We start from the raw sequence: 17,991 nt of genomic DNA on the forward strand, positions 1-17,991 counted from the left end.
TTAAAAGTTGTGACTCTTGGAAATTTTTTCAAAACTAGTCACTTTAAAAGTTGTGACTTTCTTGAAAACTAGTCATTTTAAAAATTGTGACTTTTGACAATTTATTTTTCAAAATCAGTCACCATTATAGTGTAATCGATTACACATCAACAGATGTGACTCTTCATATTTAGATTTGAAAACCAACGTTTAGAAACACTGGTAATCGATTACAAATGTTGTGTAATCGATTACACAAGTTTGAAAATGTTTTATCACAAGTTGTGACTCTTGAAATTTGAAATCCAACGTTTAAAAACATTGGTAATCGATTACATGCCCATGGTAATCGATTACTACTTTGTAAAACAGTTATAAAACTGTTTGGGCTTCTGGTAATCGATTACTTCCTTCTGGTAATCGATTACCAGACAGTAAAAACTTTGGTAAAAGATTTTTCTTTGAAAAATTCTTTTGGGCAAATTGTGCTATTCAATCTTTTCTTTTGAAAAAAATCTTTTTATACTTATCTTGATGCTTTTCTTGAAGTTCTTGTATATCTTGAGTCTCCTTTTGAATCTTCACTTGAATTTTGATTATTGATTGAACGACTCTTTGATTCTTGAAACTTGTTTGACTGTTGATTCTTGACTTGAGTCTTTGGCATCATCAAAATAAACTTGGAAAATTTTGCTTCCACATAGCCTAGTTTGTAAAGAGGTTAGACAATCATCCAACTGGAGTAAGACCCGGAGGACACCAAGAGGATCAACATAAGAATCACAACGCCAAAAAAAATGGATAAAGCAGAATATCGAGGGAGACAAAGCCACCACCATCAAAGACGCAATCGACAACCTCTGCAAGAATGGGAAAACGATCCCACCTAGCAAATAAGAGGTATAATCAACACCATTGTGGGCAGATTCTCCTATAGAAGGCAGTCATGTCAGTCCCACAAGCGTTACCTCCATGCCATCTGGGACATTGACATTAACTGTGTCGATACACTATCATGACGAAGTCTCCCTCGTATCACTTTCACTATCAGAGACTTCAAGGGTATCAACCCTATTAACCAAGACGACCCCATGGTTATCTCTACCATAATCGTCAACTTCATGGTGTCCAAGGCCCTTATTATCCTAGGAAGCTCCACGGACATATTGTATTGGAAAATATTTCAGAGGCTCGAACTCTCATCTGATACAGTCCATCCTCACTCTGGACCTCTCCTCGAATTTGAAGGAGAAAAAGTATAGACCAGGGGCTATGTACATCTCATGACCATCTTTGGTCAAGGCCAGATCTCGAGGAGCTTTACAATCAAGTATTTTAATTGTTGACGCAAATACCTAGTACTTTGCTTTAATTGGTAAAAAAAAAACTCTAAATGAGCTTGGAGCCATCATCTCCACGGCTCATCTCAATATGAAATTCTCTTCCTTGACAGGAGAGATCATGATTCTTAAGACGGATCAAAAGCAGGCATGACAGTGCTACACTGGAAGCCTAAGGGTGGCACCTTATCATCCCACTAGGGAACATGACAGTCCTTACCCCATAACAGGTGGTGGCACCCAAGTCATGAGCGTGAATGAAGGGTCTCCAATCCGAGCACTGACCATCTACGAAGCGAGCTTGGATGGCATATTTGATGTAGATCCGCATGTCGACACCGCTGACAGAGGCCCAAAGCTTATTGAAGAACTCATCAAGTACGTAGCTCAGCAGAGACCTCATCATCCATGAACACAGTCAAATAGTTGATGCCCTACACAGGAACGTGAACCTATTCGTATGGTAGCCATCTGAAATGTCGGGTATCCATTCCAACATTATATGCCACAAGCTTGCCATCTGTCCCCAGGCCAAACCAGTATCACAAAAGAAGAGGAAGATGGGATAAGAGCGAGGTAAAGAAGTCAAAGAGGAGGTGGACAAGCTCTTCAAGGCTCAATTTACCAGAGAAGTCAAGTATTTTACCTGGCTCGCCAATGTCGTCATGGTCTAAAAGGCCAACAGCAAATGGCGGATGTGCACCGACTATATCGATCTCAATAGGGCATGCCCCAAGGATGCATATCCTTTGCCCAACATCGATTGGCTAGTCAATGAAGCATCTAAGTTCCAAGTACTAAGCTTTATGGACGCCTACTCTGAATACAATCAAACCTGAATGCACGCTCTAGACGAAGATAAGACGACATTCATCACTGAAGATGCCAACTTCTGCTACAAGGTCATGCCTTTTGGCCTAAAAAATACATGTGCCACATACCAAAGACTGATGGACCGGATCTTCAAATAGTACATCAGTCGAAATGTCGAGGTCTACGTCAATGACATGGTTGTCAAATCTCAAAGCATAGCCCAACACGTGGCAGATCTGGAAGACGTATTTGGAGAAATCTACAAGTATTACATGCGCCTCAACTCAGAAAAATGCACTTTCGGGGTCAACGGAGGCAAGTTCCTAGGGTTCATGATCACACATCGGGAAATTAAAGCCAACCTTGACAAATGCACAACCTTACTAAAGATGTACAATCCTACTAGTGTCCAAGAAATCCAGAAGTTGAATAGTAAACTAGCATCCCTATCCAGGTTCCTCCTAAAGCTTACCAAAAAAGTGAAGCCATTCTACAAGCTGCTCAGGAAAACTGAGCCTTTCCTATGGGATGAAGCCTGCAAGCAAGCCTTCTTGGTCTTCAAGAAGACCATTACCACACCGTCGATCCTGAGTAAACCTAGGCCAGGAGCACCGTTACTCCTATATCTCACAGTAGCTGACAAGGTCGTTAGCTCCACCCTTGTACAAGAAGAAGGGCTTGAACCTACTTCATGGGAAACACCAGGTTCCCATCTACTTCACCAGCCGCATACTCCATGACACTGAGAAACACTACCAAATGATGGAAAAGGTGGCACTAGCACTCATTACCTCAGCCCAACGCCTCAGGCCATACATTCAAAGTCACCAAGTGATAGTCAAGACGAACTACCCCATCAAACAGGTAATGCGGAAGCCTGAGCTGGCAGGAAGTGTAACGACCCGCCTCGTCACTACAATATCACTACTCTAAACCACATAAATTTCAATTTTTTTAAATGAAAACTCTGTTAATTTTCTTAGGAAAAACGAGAGTAAATTTTTTTTCGCGATATACATTCACCAAACAATGAAAAAATACTTTAAATGAATATATATAGATATATAAACTCAGTACAAATCATTCATGTGACAGAAGGTAAATTAGTTCATTCATATAATTAAATATGTACTTTATAGAACCATCTACGGAGGAGTTGATTAACAAAACGCAACTCTCTCCCAAAATAATCTCAATGTCATCATGTCAGTTTGGCGGCTCCAACAAAAAAATCTCACTCCACGTAATCTACTGTTGTCCATCTACTCCCACGAATGAAGGTTGGCCATCTTCACAAGTACCAACCACATGATACAAAAATTGCAAGGGTGAGTTTATTATAAAAGGAATCAACACAAAAATTAAATGACCATGATTAGTAAGAAAGCATTAACAAATACCATAATCATACACAAATATCCATTAGTCCAATATACACTCAATAAGTAGTCATCAACTTTCCACAATTCTAGTCAATCATACTCAGTATGATGCATGCACCTAACCTCAACTCTCAAATGCAATGTTGTACCATTTGTTAGGAAATAGCCTAAACGTGTCCATGCAACACTCTCACTTAGGAAAACTAGGCAGCAAGTGTCGAGGTTATCCTGTCGTGCACAGACAAATCCCCCTCATGCCTGAGTCTCAAGGGAGTTCCAAACCAAATGACATGCCCCCAAGTACAAGTATTCCCCCTTATGAGAAACTACAAGTACTTACTAACAAAGTTTAAACTATTTCCATGCAATATGAAGTATGAAACATGGGCACCATCAATGCACTAAATGTAGATAATTAAATATTCTAAGCCATCCACCTCTAGAGATGCTTAAAACTCTTTAGCCACTCTATTTCCTCCACCAGGAATATCTATCATGGTCACTACATCCCCCATGTACATACACAACATACATCATCACAATGGCATTTTCAACATCAACATCTCATCTCAATGTCATTATCAACATCAACATCATATCATCTCAATGTCATTTTCAACATCAACATCATTTCATCTCAATGACATTATCATCATCAATATCATCTCATCTCAATATTATCATCAATAACAACATCACCTCATGTCACATTATCGTCAATAACATCATTCTTTATCAATATTATCATCAATAATAACATCACCTCATATCAACATTATCATCGATAATAACATCATCAGTAATCACATCCCACAAATACATACATATAAATTTCATGTCTCAGATTCACACTTCCTAGGTCTTCAAACAACATAAGTCTGATAAAATTATACTATCATTTATCAATAGTTGATGTATCGCATCCCATTAGTCGAAAACATTATTTTTCTTGAAAACCAGCATGCACAGGGACAAACATACATTCCCATAATTGGGTTCCCTGACCCCAATTATGGTATCAAAGCCATAAATAATAATAAACTTCCTTCACCTATCGTGAGCTCTCTGTTAGTTCCTCTCTATGTCGCTCAAAGGCCTTTCTTATTCCCATTCGTCGGTCCAAACATAGAGTTCCATATACCAAATCAAAGGGAATTTAGTATAGATTTCATAAACAAGGTTAATAATTTGAGGTCAATCACCCCTGTCAAAAAAAAAGCTAAGGGGTGTTCCAAGTTATACTACAAAGAGATGTCATTTTGAAATTCTGACCATGCCAATGTGACCAGGATTCGACAAAGGTCACAAAAATAACATCAATTTTATAAAAAGGTAACTTCTACAATGTCTCATTTTCAAGGTTTTTTCAAAGGAAGTGTAAAAACATCCTATTACAGTACCCAAAACACAAGGGACATTAAGAGAAGCTCAAACTAACTAAGAGAAAGGCATAGAAGTCAAGATTACCTCAGAGAAACTACGAAAGAAAAAATTGGGACCTATTCTCCACCGAATTCTTAAGGTGGATTCTGAGGATTTCACTCCAATTAAAGTGTTCCTCTCCGTGTGCTAGTCCAGCGACAAGCAAGGACGGCTCGTGGTGGCTACTGGTGGTTGTGGGTGGTGGAGGAGGAGTTTCTAGGGTTGTTTCACGTTGAAGAACGTATTTATAATCTGCAGATCTTGTTTAATGAGCTCGTCTCGCTAACCAAAAATCCATTTTTGGCATTGAGCGTGACATTTTGCGTTGAGCATAATTCCTCTCAGGTTGGGATTTTCGCTAAGCGTGACATTTCGCATTTAGCGCAATTCCTCTCTGGTTGGAATTGCGCTTAGCGCGCTTTCCTCATTAAGTAAGATGTCTAGAAGTGTTATTTTGCAGATCCCAACGATCAAAGCATGAAGATTTGGGTTATGAACCTGTAGTCCAAATTTGAAGGTGATCGAATGGTTAACAAGTGCAAGACTATGGTTTTACCGGAACAAGTAGGTAAAACTTGAAATCTCATAATTTCAACATATGTCAATCAAACTCCACATAACCTAACATTCACATCAAACAATCACACATAGCTATTCACACAATACCTTAAATCATCCAAATCAATCAAATAACACAAGAATTACATAAAACATCAATTTTAAGTTATCGAAATTCCTGGGTAACAAAGGTTTTAATGAGGCACATCCGGGGTAACGAAGGAAATTTATACTCAATCAAATACATTGAATAAAGCTTATCTCCCTTCAATTTTTTTAATTTTCTTATGTTAACTTTACCAAGGCTTGTAAACCCAAGGTCTGTCCTTGGTGAGCCCTGACAAAACCCAAGATAAACGCATTCTTGGTCGCAGGTCCACAAGCTCGTCAAACCCAAGGTCTGCCCTTGGTGAGTCTCGCTTCTACAAAGGCTCGTCAAACCCAAGGCTCATCCTTTGTGAGTCTCACAGGCTCGTCAAACCCAAAGTCCACCCTTGGTGAATCTCGCTTCTCCAAAGGCTCGTCAAACCCAAGGTCCATCCTTGGTGAGTCTCACAGGCTCCTCAAACCCAAGGTCCACCCTTGGTGATTCTCACTTCTCCAAAGGCTCATCAAACCCAAGGACTATCCTTGGTGAGTCTCACAGGCTTGTCAAACCCAAGGTTCGCCCTTGGTGAGTCTCGCTTCTCCAAAGGCTCGTCAAACCTAAGGTTCGTTCTTAGTGAGTCTCACAGGCTCATCAAACCCAATGTCTGCCCTTGATGAGTCTCAAAGGCTCATCAAACCCAAGGTCCACCCTTAGTGAGTCTCACAAGCTCATCAAACCCAAGGTCCACCTTTGGTGAGTCTCGCTTCTCCAAAGGCTCGTCAAACCCAAGATCGATCCTTGGTGAGTCTTACAGTCTCGTCAAACCCAAGGTCCATCATTGATGAGTTCGCTTCTCCTAAGGCTCGTCAAACTCAAGGCTCATCCTTGGTGAGTCTCATAGGCCAGTAAAACTTAAGGTCTGTCCTTGGTGAGTCTCGCTTCTCCAAAGGCTTGTCAAACCCAAGGTATGTCCTCAGTGAGTCTTATAGGCTTATCAAACCTAAGGTCTGTCCTTAGTGAGTCTCATAGGCTCGTCAAACCCAAGGTCCGCCCTTGGTGAGTCTTGCTTCTCCAAAGGCTCGTCAAACCCAAGGTATGTCCTTGGTGTGTCTCAAAGGCTCGTTAAACCCAAGGCTAGTCCTTAGTGAGTCTCACAAGCTCATCAAACCCAGGGTCCGCCCTTGGTGAGTCTCGCTTCTCCAAAGGCTCGTTAAACCTAAGATCTGCCCTTGGTGAGTCTCGTTTCTCCGAAAGCTCAACAAACCCAAGGTCTGCCCTTAGTGAGCCTTACCAAAACCTAGAATGAATGCGTCCCTGGTCCAAAGCTCATTAAACCCAAGGTCCACCCCTTGGTGAGCCCCTCTACAATTATCTCCTTGCAAATAATTTTTCTTCTTTGTTGGATTTTGTTTTCATATAATTAAATTCTTTATCACATGGCATGTGATCATTTATCTATAAGCCATACATTATCTATAAGCTACAATTATCTACTAGCTATTATCTACAAGCTAGCAATTATCTGCAAGGGTTGTTATGCCACCATAATAGCCTTTACAAACAAGGACCCGCAGCTCCCACTCCACTCTATAAGTACAAGGTTCTATCTCATCCTTTTCATCACCTATTCTCTCATAACTCATGTACTTACTTGAGTGCCAGAGTTCTTTATTTTGTAGGTCCCCCCTCTTGTCCTCCTAACAAAGGCTACTCTCAGTCCGATGTGCAAGATCTTGGAGCCTACCTTGGCCACGTCCACCCTAACATGGGACAATTCCAGATTTTGGTAAGTACACTTAGCCAAAGCTCATAATTGAGGGGTGGGGATGGAACACTAATGGTATTTGACCTTATTGATGATGAAAGGAAGCAATGGAATAAACAATTGGTGGAATATATTTTTCCACAGGTGGTAGCGGAGGAAGTTTTCCAAATTCCATTGAGGGAGGTTGAATGCTTGAACCAAGTTATATGGAGACATACAATAGAGGTGTTTACACAGTTTGATCGATTACAAATACAAGATGAAAAGTCTTAGATTGATAAGGGATCATCAAGTGTGGTTTCTTGAAATTTATGGAAAGATATATGGAGGTCAGAAACTATTCCTAAATGCCAACATCTCATCTAGCAAGCTTGTCACAATATAATCCCAGTTGGACAAAACCTAGTGAAAAAAGGAGTGCAAATAGACCATTTGTGTCCTTGGTGCATGAAGGAGGAGGAGACAATAACCCATGCTTTGATTGCTTGTAAAGTCCAATATATTTGGTTTGCCACCAATGTGGGAGCTTGTCCATCACCAGACATAACAAATTTTGGGCCATGGATTAGTGAAGTTATTGTTCAGATCATGCCGAATTTCACAACGAGGGTGTTTGCACTGGTGTGGGCTCTATGGAGGAGAGAAGGAACCAATGGGCTTTCTCAAAATCAAATGTCTGCATGTGCTTCTTGAATGCCATTTTTGAAATGAATTCCCAAATGTTGGCATTGGCTTGGAAGAGGCGTAACCCACATGGCAACTCCTACCAGGCACAAGTTCAGAGGGATAATAAAGGTCTCACTCTTAAAGGAAAGGCATTACCCCTTGAGTTCATCAAGAAAAAAGGTAACTTGGTAGCTGAAAAACTTGTTTTTTTTTTTTGGCTTTTCATGGTAATGAAATGTACTTGGTTGATAATTCCCCCCACTAGATTTTGACTCTTTTAGAGTCTCATGTACATGCATTTGGCTTTTCTTCTGTTTCTGAATAAAAGGCAAGTTCTACCTTAAAAAAAACTATCCAACACAATATCAGATATGTGATAGTTTTTACAAACTAGGGAACATGAAGATTGTATAAAAATAATCTAATAAAAACAAATAAAATTTGTTATTGTAAATTGCTTGCAATGAGTAACGATCACCTATTGTGTTTGTTTCCATTGAATTAGGAAGAAAAGATTGTGAGAGGAGTGAATTGTAATGAATTTAGCTGATTTCACATGTTGAGAAGTTTGTTTAGATGAGAATATAGAATGGCATGTGTCAATGTTTCGTTGTAAGAAATGTGATGTGAGATGTAAGATAAATATTAATATCTCTTTCTCTAACATATTCTTCTTGATATTCTTTATTATTGATTGAAATTTATTATAAATCACATTTTTTGGGGGATTTTACTTATATATTTGGATAAACTTCTCCATAAATACTTGTAAGAGAAGCAAATAAAAAATGAAAAAAAAAACATAAACTAAAATTAAATTGTGTATAAGTTAATTTATACTTATAATATAGAAGTGTATGGGAAAATATGTTAATATTACTCCACAAAAACATAAATGCCACACATGAAACATGGCTTATTGTCCAACCCACCTTCCTCCTTCCTAATGTCACTTCCTCCCCACAATTTTTGGCCTATGATAAAATTCCCCTACGCATATCTCTCTCACTGTCTTTCAATCATCAAGATTCAAGAAGGCTCGGGCAGACACTCCCTTGGTGGAAAAATCCTTGGTGCTTTTATTTTGTGTTTTAAGATTCTTGATTTCATGTTTACTTCATCCATTTATGTTGTCCTCATTCACTCCGCACCTTGTAATCAAAGTTTTCTTTTCCTTAGGTGAGATTTTAGCTCTACCTTATCCCTCCTCAAAGGGACTAGATTTCATTAGAGCTAATGAAAATGATATGTTTTGTAGTTGTAGCAGGTTGTGGACAATTTATTATAACTTGATAGATAGAAGGAGCCTTATTTTCCTCATCATCCATTGACACCGCGAGGGGTGTTTACATTGTCATGTGATTATCCAACATATTGACAATTGAGGTGGTGATAGTGACAATTAGGAATGATAAAGTCTACTGGACTCTACGGGTACCTACAAAAATATCTATAAGTAGAAAGGATAATTATCCACATATTAGAGTTGGGTACAGGGACGGGTATTTACCCGTATATATATAATGTTACTTAAATAAATAATATATATCACATATATAATTTTTTGCCTAAAAATAATTATGTATATTTGTATTTCAATGACTAATAAACACTAACAGAACCCTAATGGTATGTTTCAATGGAAGGAAAGAAAATAGGAAAAAAAGAAAACATGAATAATAATGTATTTTCTATTGTTTGGTTAGAGAGAAATAGAGAAGAAAAGTGAGAGAAAGGTTGACTTGTAGAGACAAATATTTAAATTTTCCTTTCCTCTCATTTTTTTCTCAATTCAAATTTTAATTTTTTGCCCTTCAATCCAAACAGAGGGTAAATCTAATTCATGTTTCCTATTTCCCTTCATGGTTCACGCGTTGCACCTTTCATCTTTGTGATTATGTAAGTGTGACTCTGCGAGTTCAAGACTTCGAGTGTCGACCTCACGCCACAAGTCTGTGGTTGTGCAAGATAGTCTCTACGACTGCGTCTCTCATAGTGACTGTACCTCTACAATTTCAAGTATAATTATAAGCTAATTAGTTTTACTATATTCTTTTTTGATAGGTCTTAGATAGTATCATTATCATATGATGTCCAAGTTTAATTAGACTTTTTGTTAAACAATTAAAATTTAAAACATTAACTTTAAGAATCTTTGTAATGTTTATGACTTGAATTTGACTGAATCAATATTATATTTGTTTGCTTTTAATATTATGTTTGAATGCCTATAATGTTATTATATTTTCTAAATTTAATAATGCATTATTAATATACTTGTAGTAATTATTTTAATTAACTTTTTTATTGATTTATTAAATTTATACATAAGTATAGATTGTAAGTCACAAGTGTAAATATGAGTATATAAGTACTCAACAAATACGAAAATTGAAATTAAAGTTATTACCGATAGTGTAAGACCGGATGCAAAGATTTTTTAAAACACAAGTATATAAACAAGTTTAATAAAATCTTACCCATTATCATCCCTAGTGACAATTGAGGTGGTAATAGGAACAATACACGCTAAATTTACATTACAGAAAATATAAAATAAACAAAATAATTACCTTTTTTTTCCTTCATCCACTTTTTCATATAACCAAACAACTAAAAGTAAATCCTTTTATTTCATTCATTTTCTCAATTCCATCAATCAAAACAGCACACATTTCCATTCAAAATTCATTTCTATTTCTTTCATCTCTATTTCTTTACTTCCTAATTGTAACTTGTATCCAAACAAAGTGTTACAGAAGACTATCGAGTATTAAAAAAATGGAACAATTGAAAGAACATGCATCTCCATAATCGTTGAGGGATAAAACTATACAGTAAAATTCCATTTATCAAAATCGGTTGTGGGCTGTTAAAACCACTTGCTGACTTCTCTGCATCTCTAGATCAAGTGCTCTCGTCCATACTCGCGCACAATTACGGCCACACTTGTAGGAGGGATCTGTAACAGAAGCAGATAACAGATTGGGTAACGAAGAATTAAAAAGAAAGGGTATACAAAGATATTCACAATTATATCATCGCTTAAGAAAAAAATAATTGGATTTAAGAGGTAAAGGGTCCAAGGACAGGTAATGTACACGACAAATTAATCATTTAAATTCAATCATAAATCACCTAACAAAAAAAATGACCCATAAGAAAATAAGAATGGAAGAGTTGTTAGCATTCTAAAAAATTTAAAGACATAACAGCCATCAAGTAACTGGATGCCATCCAATTTAAAAGATAGTACCACCAAGGGGGGACACAGCAATACAGAACTACCATAAAACCTTTACAGTATACACTTCATCAGCTTACCATTCCATGGTCTGTAACAATGGCCGATACATAATCTGAAGGAGTAGCATCATAGCTGTCCATAAAAAAAAATAAAAAAAATCAGTCTATCTATTTTGGGGGGGTTGTTCATACAAATGACATATATAAAGCTTACAACAAATTCAGAAGCTGCAAATTGTCTTGATTAGTCCAATTGTCCAGATAATTGACATCCATTCTTCCAGGAACCACGGCAACAGCATCTGGGTCACCTGCATGAATTTTAAGTTTATCAAATTCAGTTGCCAACTGTGTTTCAAAATATGGCATGTTGATTGTGGCAGTGCTGGAAGCCAATAAAAGTGGGCAGAAGTTGCCCCATTTTTCATAATAAATAATACTTAATAACAGTACAGTCGATTCCCATCTCTCTCAATACGTATCAAGTATATGTTAAAGTGAAAATTCCACACTAACAAACTTAAACTTACCTAGTTCATTAGAACATATTGAATCAAGTTGCACCCTTTCATGAAACTTATAAGCTTCACAACAGATCAATACAGGAACACGAAATGTATGAGCTACCATTGCAACACATGCAGTCCCAACCTTTGCATATGCAGTTCCATTACACAGAATGGAAGATGCTCCAAGAAAAACTCGTGTGACCTCATGCATGACATAAGAAACAGCATTTATATGGGTATATGTACAACTCAGGCCCCTAGCCACCAGTCTACGAAGTAAGGCCCGGCTTTCAAACTTTGGTCGTGAGTCTACCACCACAACACGGAACTGTTTCCCAAGATCATGGGCATATAAAAGAATCATCTCAACAACACATGATGATCCATATGTAAGAAGAACGTCTCCATCCCTAACTTTCGAAGCAGCATGTCCAACAATCACCTTATCAGCAAGAATTATTTTTTCGTTGATGAATTGATTAATATCTGAACAAAGAGCTGCTTTTGCTTCAGATTCAGTATGACTTAAAGGCAACTTGGCAACACAACTCTTTACAAACCTAATTGCATTTCCCATGCTAATAGAAAGTGGTCTGCATTCACTAAAAAATGAAACATAACTACTGATTTTTGCAGTTAAATCCCTGACAAGGACTTTCCCAGGCGGTGTGGAGTAGTCTATAATGGCTTCCTGAAATGCTCTAAGCATTTCAATACATCGGGCATTACTCCCAGATATATCTCCTGCCAAATAACGCATTCCAACCTGACAGTTAAATAAGCTTGATGAGCATCATCAGAAGATACAAGCAACTTGGGAAAGCAGTTAAAGTTGTATAATACTATCAAGGTCTCTCAAAATATATTAAACATTGAAAACATGTGTATGATAACAACTTAACAGGAAATAAAAACTTTAATATTATCAAAGAAATCCATTCGACACTAAAGATTAATAATTAATTTAAGATGGTTGCCCTATTGCAGTTAAATTACAAGCATAGATTATGGATCTAATGAATGAAAAGAATACTTTAATTTTTAGTTTTACTATTCAGCTGCAGATCACATATTTAACTGACCTTGTCTACAAAAGGATGCTATCTTCATTATTTTGAACCAACCTTATAAGATTTCAAAAGAGTACCTTGAACACAGCAGGATGCACTGAATCCAGTTGGAAAAACTTTGATTCAAGTTTAGGAAGCTGAGTCCAACATTCATATTGAGGCAAATGGCGAAATAATTCAACTCTGTTTCTAGCTTCATTCTGATCAACTACAGCACGCCTTTTGGCCTTTTCCACTCTGTTTTTATCATCAAATTGCATTCGTGGAGGAGGAGCATCTTTTTTCCTCTCTTTCTCCAAAGGACGATCTCCTGATTTCTTGTCAGTAGCCACTGGTGACATAACAAGAGGACCATCTTTCTTTTGTGAAGACTGCCACATTCTTTTACTGGGGGCTGCCCTCCTAGTTTCAGCAACTGTTGTGTTTCCATCAGCTGGATGTAGGACAACTAAAAGCATAAACACAGACTATAGGAACAATACAAAGGGCAAACTGAATATCACCAACTAGCAAATGAACTATCTGGCATGTTAAGAACCTTATAATTAAACACTGAACTCCATATTCTCTTTTTTGAGGCCAAATTTTATGCACAACTTCATCTCATTTTAACATGGCTTTGAATAAAACAAGAGTGAAAAATTTACAAAAATATAAGCAAACCCAAAGAGCCACCAGGACTGCTCAAAGGAAAAGTTTACCTTCACTTAGATTTCAAAAGACTTACTGAAATTATGCCAGGTTCAGTTACCCTGCCACATATGAATGTTGTTATGGAAAAAATAAGGAACAAACATTGATTAATTGATAATCTATATTTTTCAATATCTAGAACAGTCTAATGTGACAGGAAGTTGTCAATATTTACAGTAGGAAAAAAAGCTAGAATTTAAACTTTATAGGAATGTCCATAACAAATACAAGCATTTGAATTCAGAAATACTTATCATATATTGAACCAGCTTGATAAGTTTTATCTTGGTATTTAAAAAAAAAAAAAGTGATAAAGTGACTTTAATGGCTACAACCTTTAGAAGCAGCTTTTGCAGCTCTTTGTGCCTCCTGCAATGCTCGTCTCTCACCCTTTGTATTTTTTTCTTTCAGTGGCTTTGAAATTGATGGCAGATCAGGGTGTACTTCTTTGCCAGACTCTTCCCTCTTTTCTGCACGATTTTTGCTTGCCATTAATATTTGACTGAATAAGACATGCAAATAATTCTGTAAAATTATCTATCTATCAATCAGAGGTATCTAGGATTTTAGGTAACACACAAACACGGCTTGAAGCCTTTGTAAGAAGTAAAAATCTAAAACCACTTTGGTTGAGGAAAAAAATTTAAAATCACAGGTAACACAGCAGCCCTTCCAATAGTAGGATGTAAAACATAATCTGGTAGATTAAAATGTAAAAATCCTTAGTACCACTACAGCTATACCCTAAATAAATCAATGATTGAGTTTATACTGTCACATATTGAACACTATTATCAATAATTTTATACAATGAAATACAATCAATGATTCCTGTACATGGTGAAAGATATATCAGGTGCAAGATATTTTTCAAGGAAACCAGTATATTTACCCATCACAAACTAAAGCACAAGATTGGCAACATGATTCATTTTTCTTTTACTTTATCCTCTAATAGAAAACTTACATACACCTATAAGAGGGAATGAGTAAATAACAGATCCCAAATCTTAGCTTAGTGACAATCATATCTAGATAACTTATTTAAAAAAATAAATAAATAAGAGTCCACTAGCACTGTTAAGAATACATCTCACAGAACCTGAGCATAAACACAACAAATAAATGTAAACAACCATGTTCAAGAGGCTTTTATTTTTTATACTACAAACTAATACCAGTAAGAGACATGATTTACAAAACTCACTATTTGAACCCAAACACACAAAACTCATAAAGCATATTAGAGATATAAGACTAGCCCTAAACCTCCACCTAACAGCTTAGCTTGTGTTCATCCATCAGGCTCTAAGCTTCATTCTAATGGAAAACCAAACAAACACTAAAGCTTTTCTTGGAGATACCCTTTGACATTATATCAGAGCCATTGCGATTATGTGGTTAGGATTTCAATTATTGCCGCCCGTTCTTCAAAATTAAATTATATTTTAACATATGGTATAATGGACATGCATTGTCCATGTTCTGAGATCAATGGGATTTTGCGTAACTGCATAAGATAGCATGAGCATGTAGTCCTAGTGAAGTGCCAAGCATATCCAAGAAGCTACCCCAATGCATGCCTTTCGAAGATGATATTGTAGTAGCAAAAACATTGAAAAGAGGAATAAAGGGTAAACTGGAGTATTGCTGTCAAGCTTTGGAATCACAAGGTTTCTGGTTAAGTTGAAGTAAAAAAAGCATGTGGAATACATTTTAAGCAAGAAGGCACATTAGGTATTGACTTGGGGATGATATTGTATCACAAGAATAGTTATCAACCCCAAATTGTGGCAGAGTTGCAGACCCCAAAGTCATAGCTTTGTCACTTTGCACATAGAATCAGCAGAGGGTAAACATATAACTTTATAGAACATAATCCAATTCAGAGACTGGTAACTCGCAACATACATTCCATAAAACTTTAATCCAACTCCCAAATAATGACTGGAAAACAATGAATATTCCAGAGCAACCTAATAAAAAATTAATGAAATACATATCCTAACTTAAATTTTATTACATCACAACTATAAACTATACTTTTATTTGCTTCATGTATCTCTGTACAATATGTATCCACTACCAACACTCTTGGATACTACACTTATCTGTGAAGTATCTTAAACCTTAAAACAATTCTTGAAAATCTAATCTAATATAGTCACATGAGACCTAGAAGGATGCATATATACAAACATAGAAGCATGTCTCTTGATGAGTAAAAAATAGAAACTCTCCTCTTTATGAATGATCTCAAAGGTGACACTTGGTTTGAATGTTTTCTGTTTCCATTCTCAAAGAAAACAAAAAATAAGAGTGAAAATACATTTGTTTAAAATTTAAAAAACATTTTCTCTAAAAATATTTTCAAAAAAACAAACCCAAAACTGAAAATAACAAATCAAAGTTTTCAGTTTCTTCAGAAGAAGTGAAAACAAGGTAACACCTTAGAGTACTTTCTTCTCGATACATATTTTCTAAACTATGAAAATTTGAAAATAAAAATTATTTTCAGAAAATGAAAACAGAAAATAAAAATTCAAACCAAGCGGTATTTTCCTATTTTCTATTTTGTAGGGAATACGAAGTGGTATTTAATGACAATGATTTATAATTTTTATTTTATTTTTAGTGATGTCTAATAAGTATTTTCTAAATTTAGATTTGCAAAATTGCAATGATATGTTTTATGAATTTTTATACATACCAATATACGCATCATAGCATCACAACAATGGTTAACTAAATCGCAATGTGCAGAAACCCTAGAAACCACAATATCGCGACTACAAGCGTAGTTCCATACTTCAATTTAAGACACCGAACACAACCAAACGAATTCATGAAACATAACAAGAATACCTCCGGCAACGTTTTTCGCATTCACCGCCGGCGAATTTCCAGGAGGCTTCACTACCGGCAAGTCAAACCCTACGCCGGTAAAATCCGAGTCGCCGCGACGGTACCAGCCGGCGGCGGAAGAGTCTTCGGAGAACTCCTTGTCGCCGACGCCAACTATGCTTGAAGAGAGCGAAGACGCCGCCGGCGAGGTCCCGAGCAGCGACTCGGCGGGGTTGTAGCTTCCAATTGGCACGAGGTCGCCGGACAACTGGCGCCGAATCCCGGTGTCGGGGACGGGCACGGCAGCGGAGAGATGACGCAGCGGAGGAACCGAGACGAAGTTTGGAGGCGGCGGCGTCGGGTCGGGTTCGGACTGCGGGGCGAAGAAGCCGATGCGCCTCACTTTGGGGTCGGCCGCAGAGGCCCGCGAGGCGCGTCGCCCGTCCATGGGAGGAAGGCGGGTGGGGATGGCTGTGATAACAGTGTGGAAATGTTGCTTGAAGAGGAAGATAGATAGAGAGATGAAGAAGGAGTTAGGGTTCGTTTTATATCGTAGTCTCAATTTCAAATTTCTGTGGTTTCTGCCAATTGGATTTTCACTGAAGAATAGGAGTGGCGGCATTAGCTAGTACTCTCTCTGTGTCCGATCGGATGTTAATAATTACTATTAAGAAATTAATTTTTTTTATTAACAAAATACAATGTTGAATACTAATATTGATATATTTTAACCTAATTTTCACTAAAAAAAATTTTGTGATAATATTAAAAGAATATAATTTAAATATATACTTTATATTATCATTTAATCACACATTTACATACCGGGAAAAGTTATTTATTTTAAAAATAATTATTTTAAAAGTTATAGTTAAATTAATTTATTTTAAAAAAATACCTTAAAATGATAAAAAAATTCCCAATAAAGACATTTAAAACTTGGTGGACTAATGAAAAACATCAATCCTTTGACTTTGAACGATACAAGATTAAAAGTACTTTTAAGAAAAAAAAGTTCTATATTTCCTATAGAAAAACTCTCAAAAACACTTGTGATTCATATTTAAAGAAGTTCTTTAAGACTTACTAAATAGAACTTATGTTAAAGAATTTTTTTTATTCAAACATCAGCTTTATAGTTTTTTTATCTTAAATATTAATTATTTATATACTTATAAATTGATTTTTCTTTTTATTTTTATTCCTAAGAAATCAAAGACATCATATGAGATTTACAATAACTTATGTATATGTTCAATCAATTGAATTAGATTTCACTAATAATTTATTTTTCTTTTAATTTCACTATTTTTGCTCTAAATCTTTATTTTTTTCAAACCAAAGTTGTCAAAGCCTACCTATTTATTTTAATCATCAAGGCATTTTTTATAATTTTAAATAATTTTATTTATATTTTTTTAAGAAATCTTTAATTAAAAATTCTAGTAAAATATATGAGGTATATTTAAAATATGTTATTATAATGGATTTAAAATCAAAGAAATTTCGAAGAACTTGATAACTTATTTTCCACACACATGTTGATGTTCCTTATTATTTTTTTTCTTTTTATGAAAACATACTTATACCATTTCATTGCCCCTTTATCTTATATA

General features: G+C 36.3%; 1 protein-coding gene across 2 annotated transcripts; it reads right to left on the minus strand.

Annotated features, from left to right (window-relative positions):
* Nucleotides 1–10,670: 10,670 nt before the first annotated feature.
* Nucleotides 10,671–16,990, minus strand: LOC114416673 (translation initiation factor eIF-2B subunit delta-like). Of its 2 annotated transcripts, none has more exons than XM_028381628.1 (7): nucleotides 16,397–16,990; nucleotides 13,867–14,001; nucleotides 12,916–13,271; nucleotides 11,790–12,534; nucleotides 11,474–11,570; nucleotides 11,338–11,392; nucleotides 10,671–10,975 (listed from the first exon to the last, which is right to left on the minus strand). In XM_028381628.1, the coding sequence occupies exons 1-7, from the start codon at nucleotides 16,821–16,823 to the stop codon at nucleotides 10,916–10,918; spliced, it is 1,875 nt and encodes a 624-aa protein (XP_028237429.1). In that variant the 5' UTR covers nucleotides 16,824–16,990; the 3' UTR covers nucleotides 10,671–10,915. The 2 variants fall into 2 exon arrangements, with proteins under 2 accessions (XP_028237429.1, XP_028237430.1); XM_028381629.1 differs by lacking the exon at nucleotides 16,397–16,990 and adding an exon at nucleotides 13,540–13,590 and having other exon boundaries at nucleotides 13,867–13,956.
* Between the last annotated feature and the right edge of the window lie 1,001 nt (nucleotides 16,991–17,991).

The sequence above is a fragment of the Glycine soja genome, chromosome 6 (assembly GCF_004193775.1).
Source record: "Glycine soja cultivar W05 chromosome 6, ASM419377v2, whole genome shotgun sequence".
Taxonomy (NCBI): Eukaryota; Viridiplantae; Streptophyta; class Magnoliopsida; order Fabales; family Fabaceae; genus Glycine; species Glycine soja.

Coding starts and splice junctions, on each gene's coding strand:
- LOC114416673 (XM_028381628.1), bottom strand. CDS start 16,823: ATGGACGGGCGACGCGCCTCGCGGGCCTCTGCGGCCGACCCCAAAGTG. Junction 11,571..11,789: donor AATATGTTCTAATGAACTAG/GTAAGTTTAAGT, acceptor AAATTCATGCAG/GTGACCCAGATGCTGTTGCC. Junction 10,976..11,337: donor TTGTTACAGACCATGGAATG/GTAAGCTGATGA, acceptor CTTCTGTTACAG/ATCCCTCCTACAAGTGTGGC.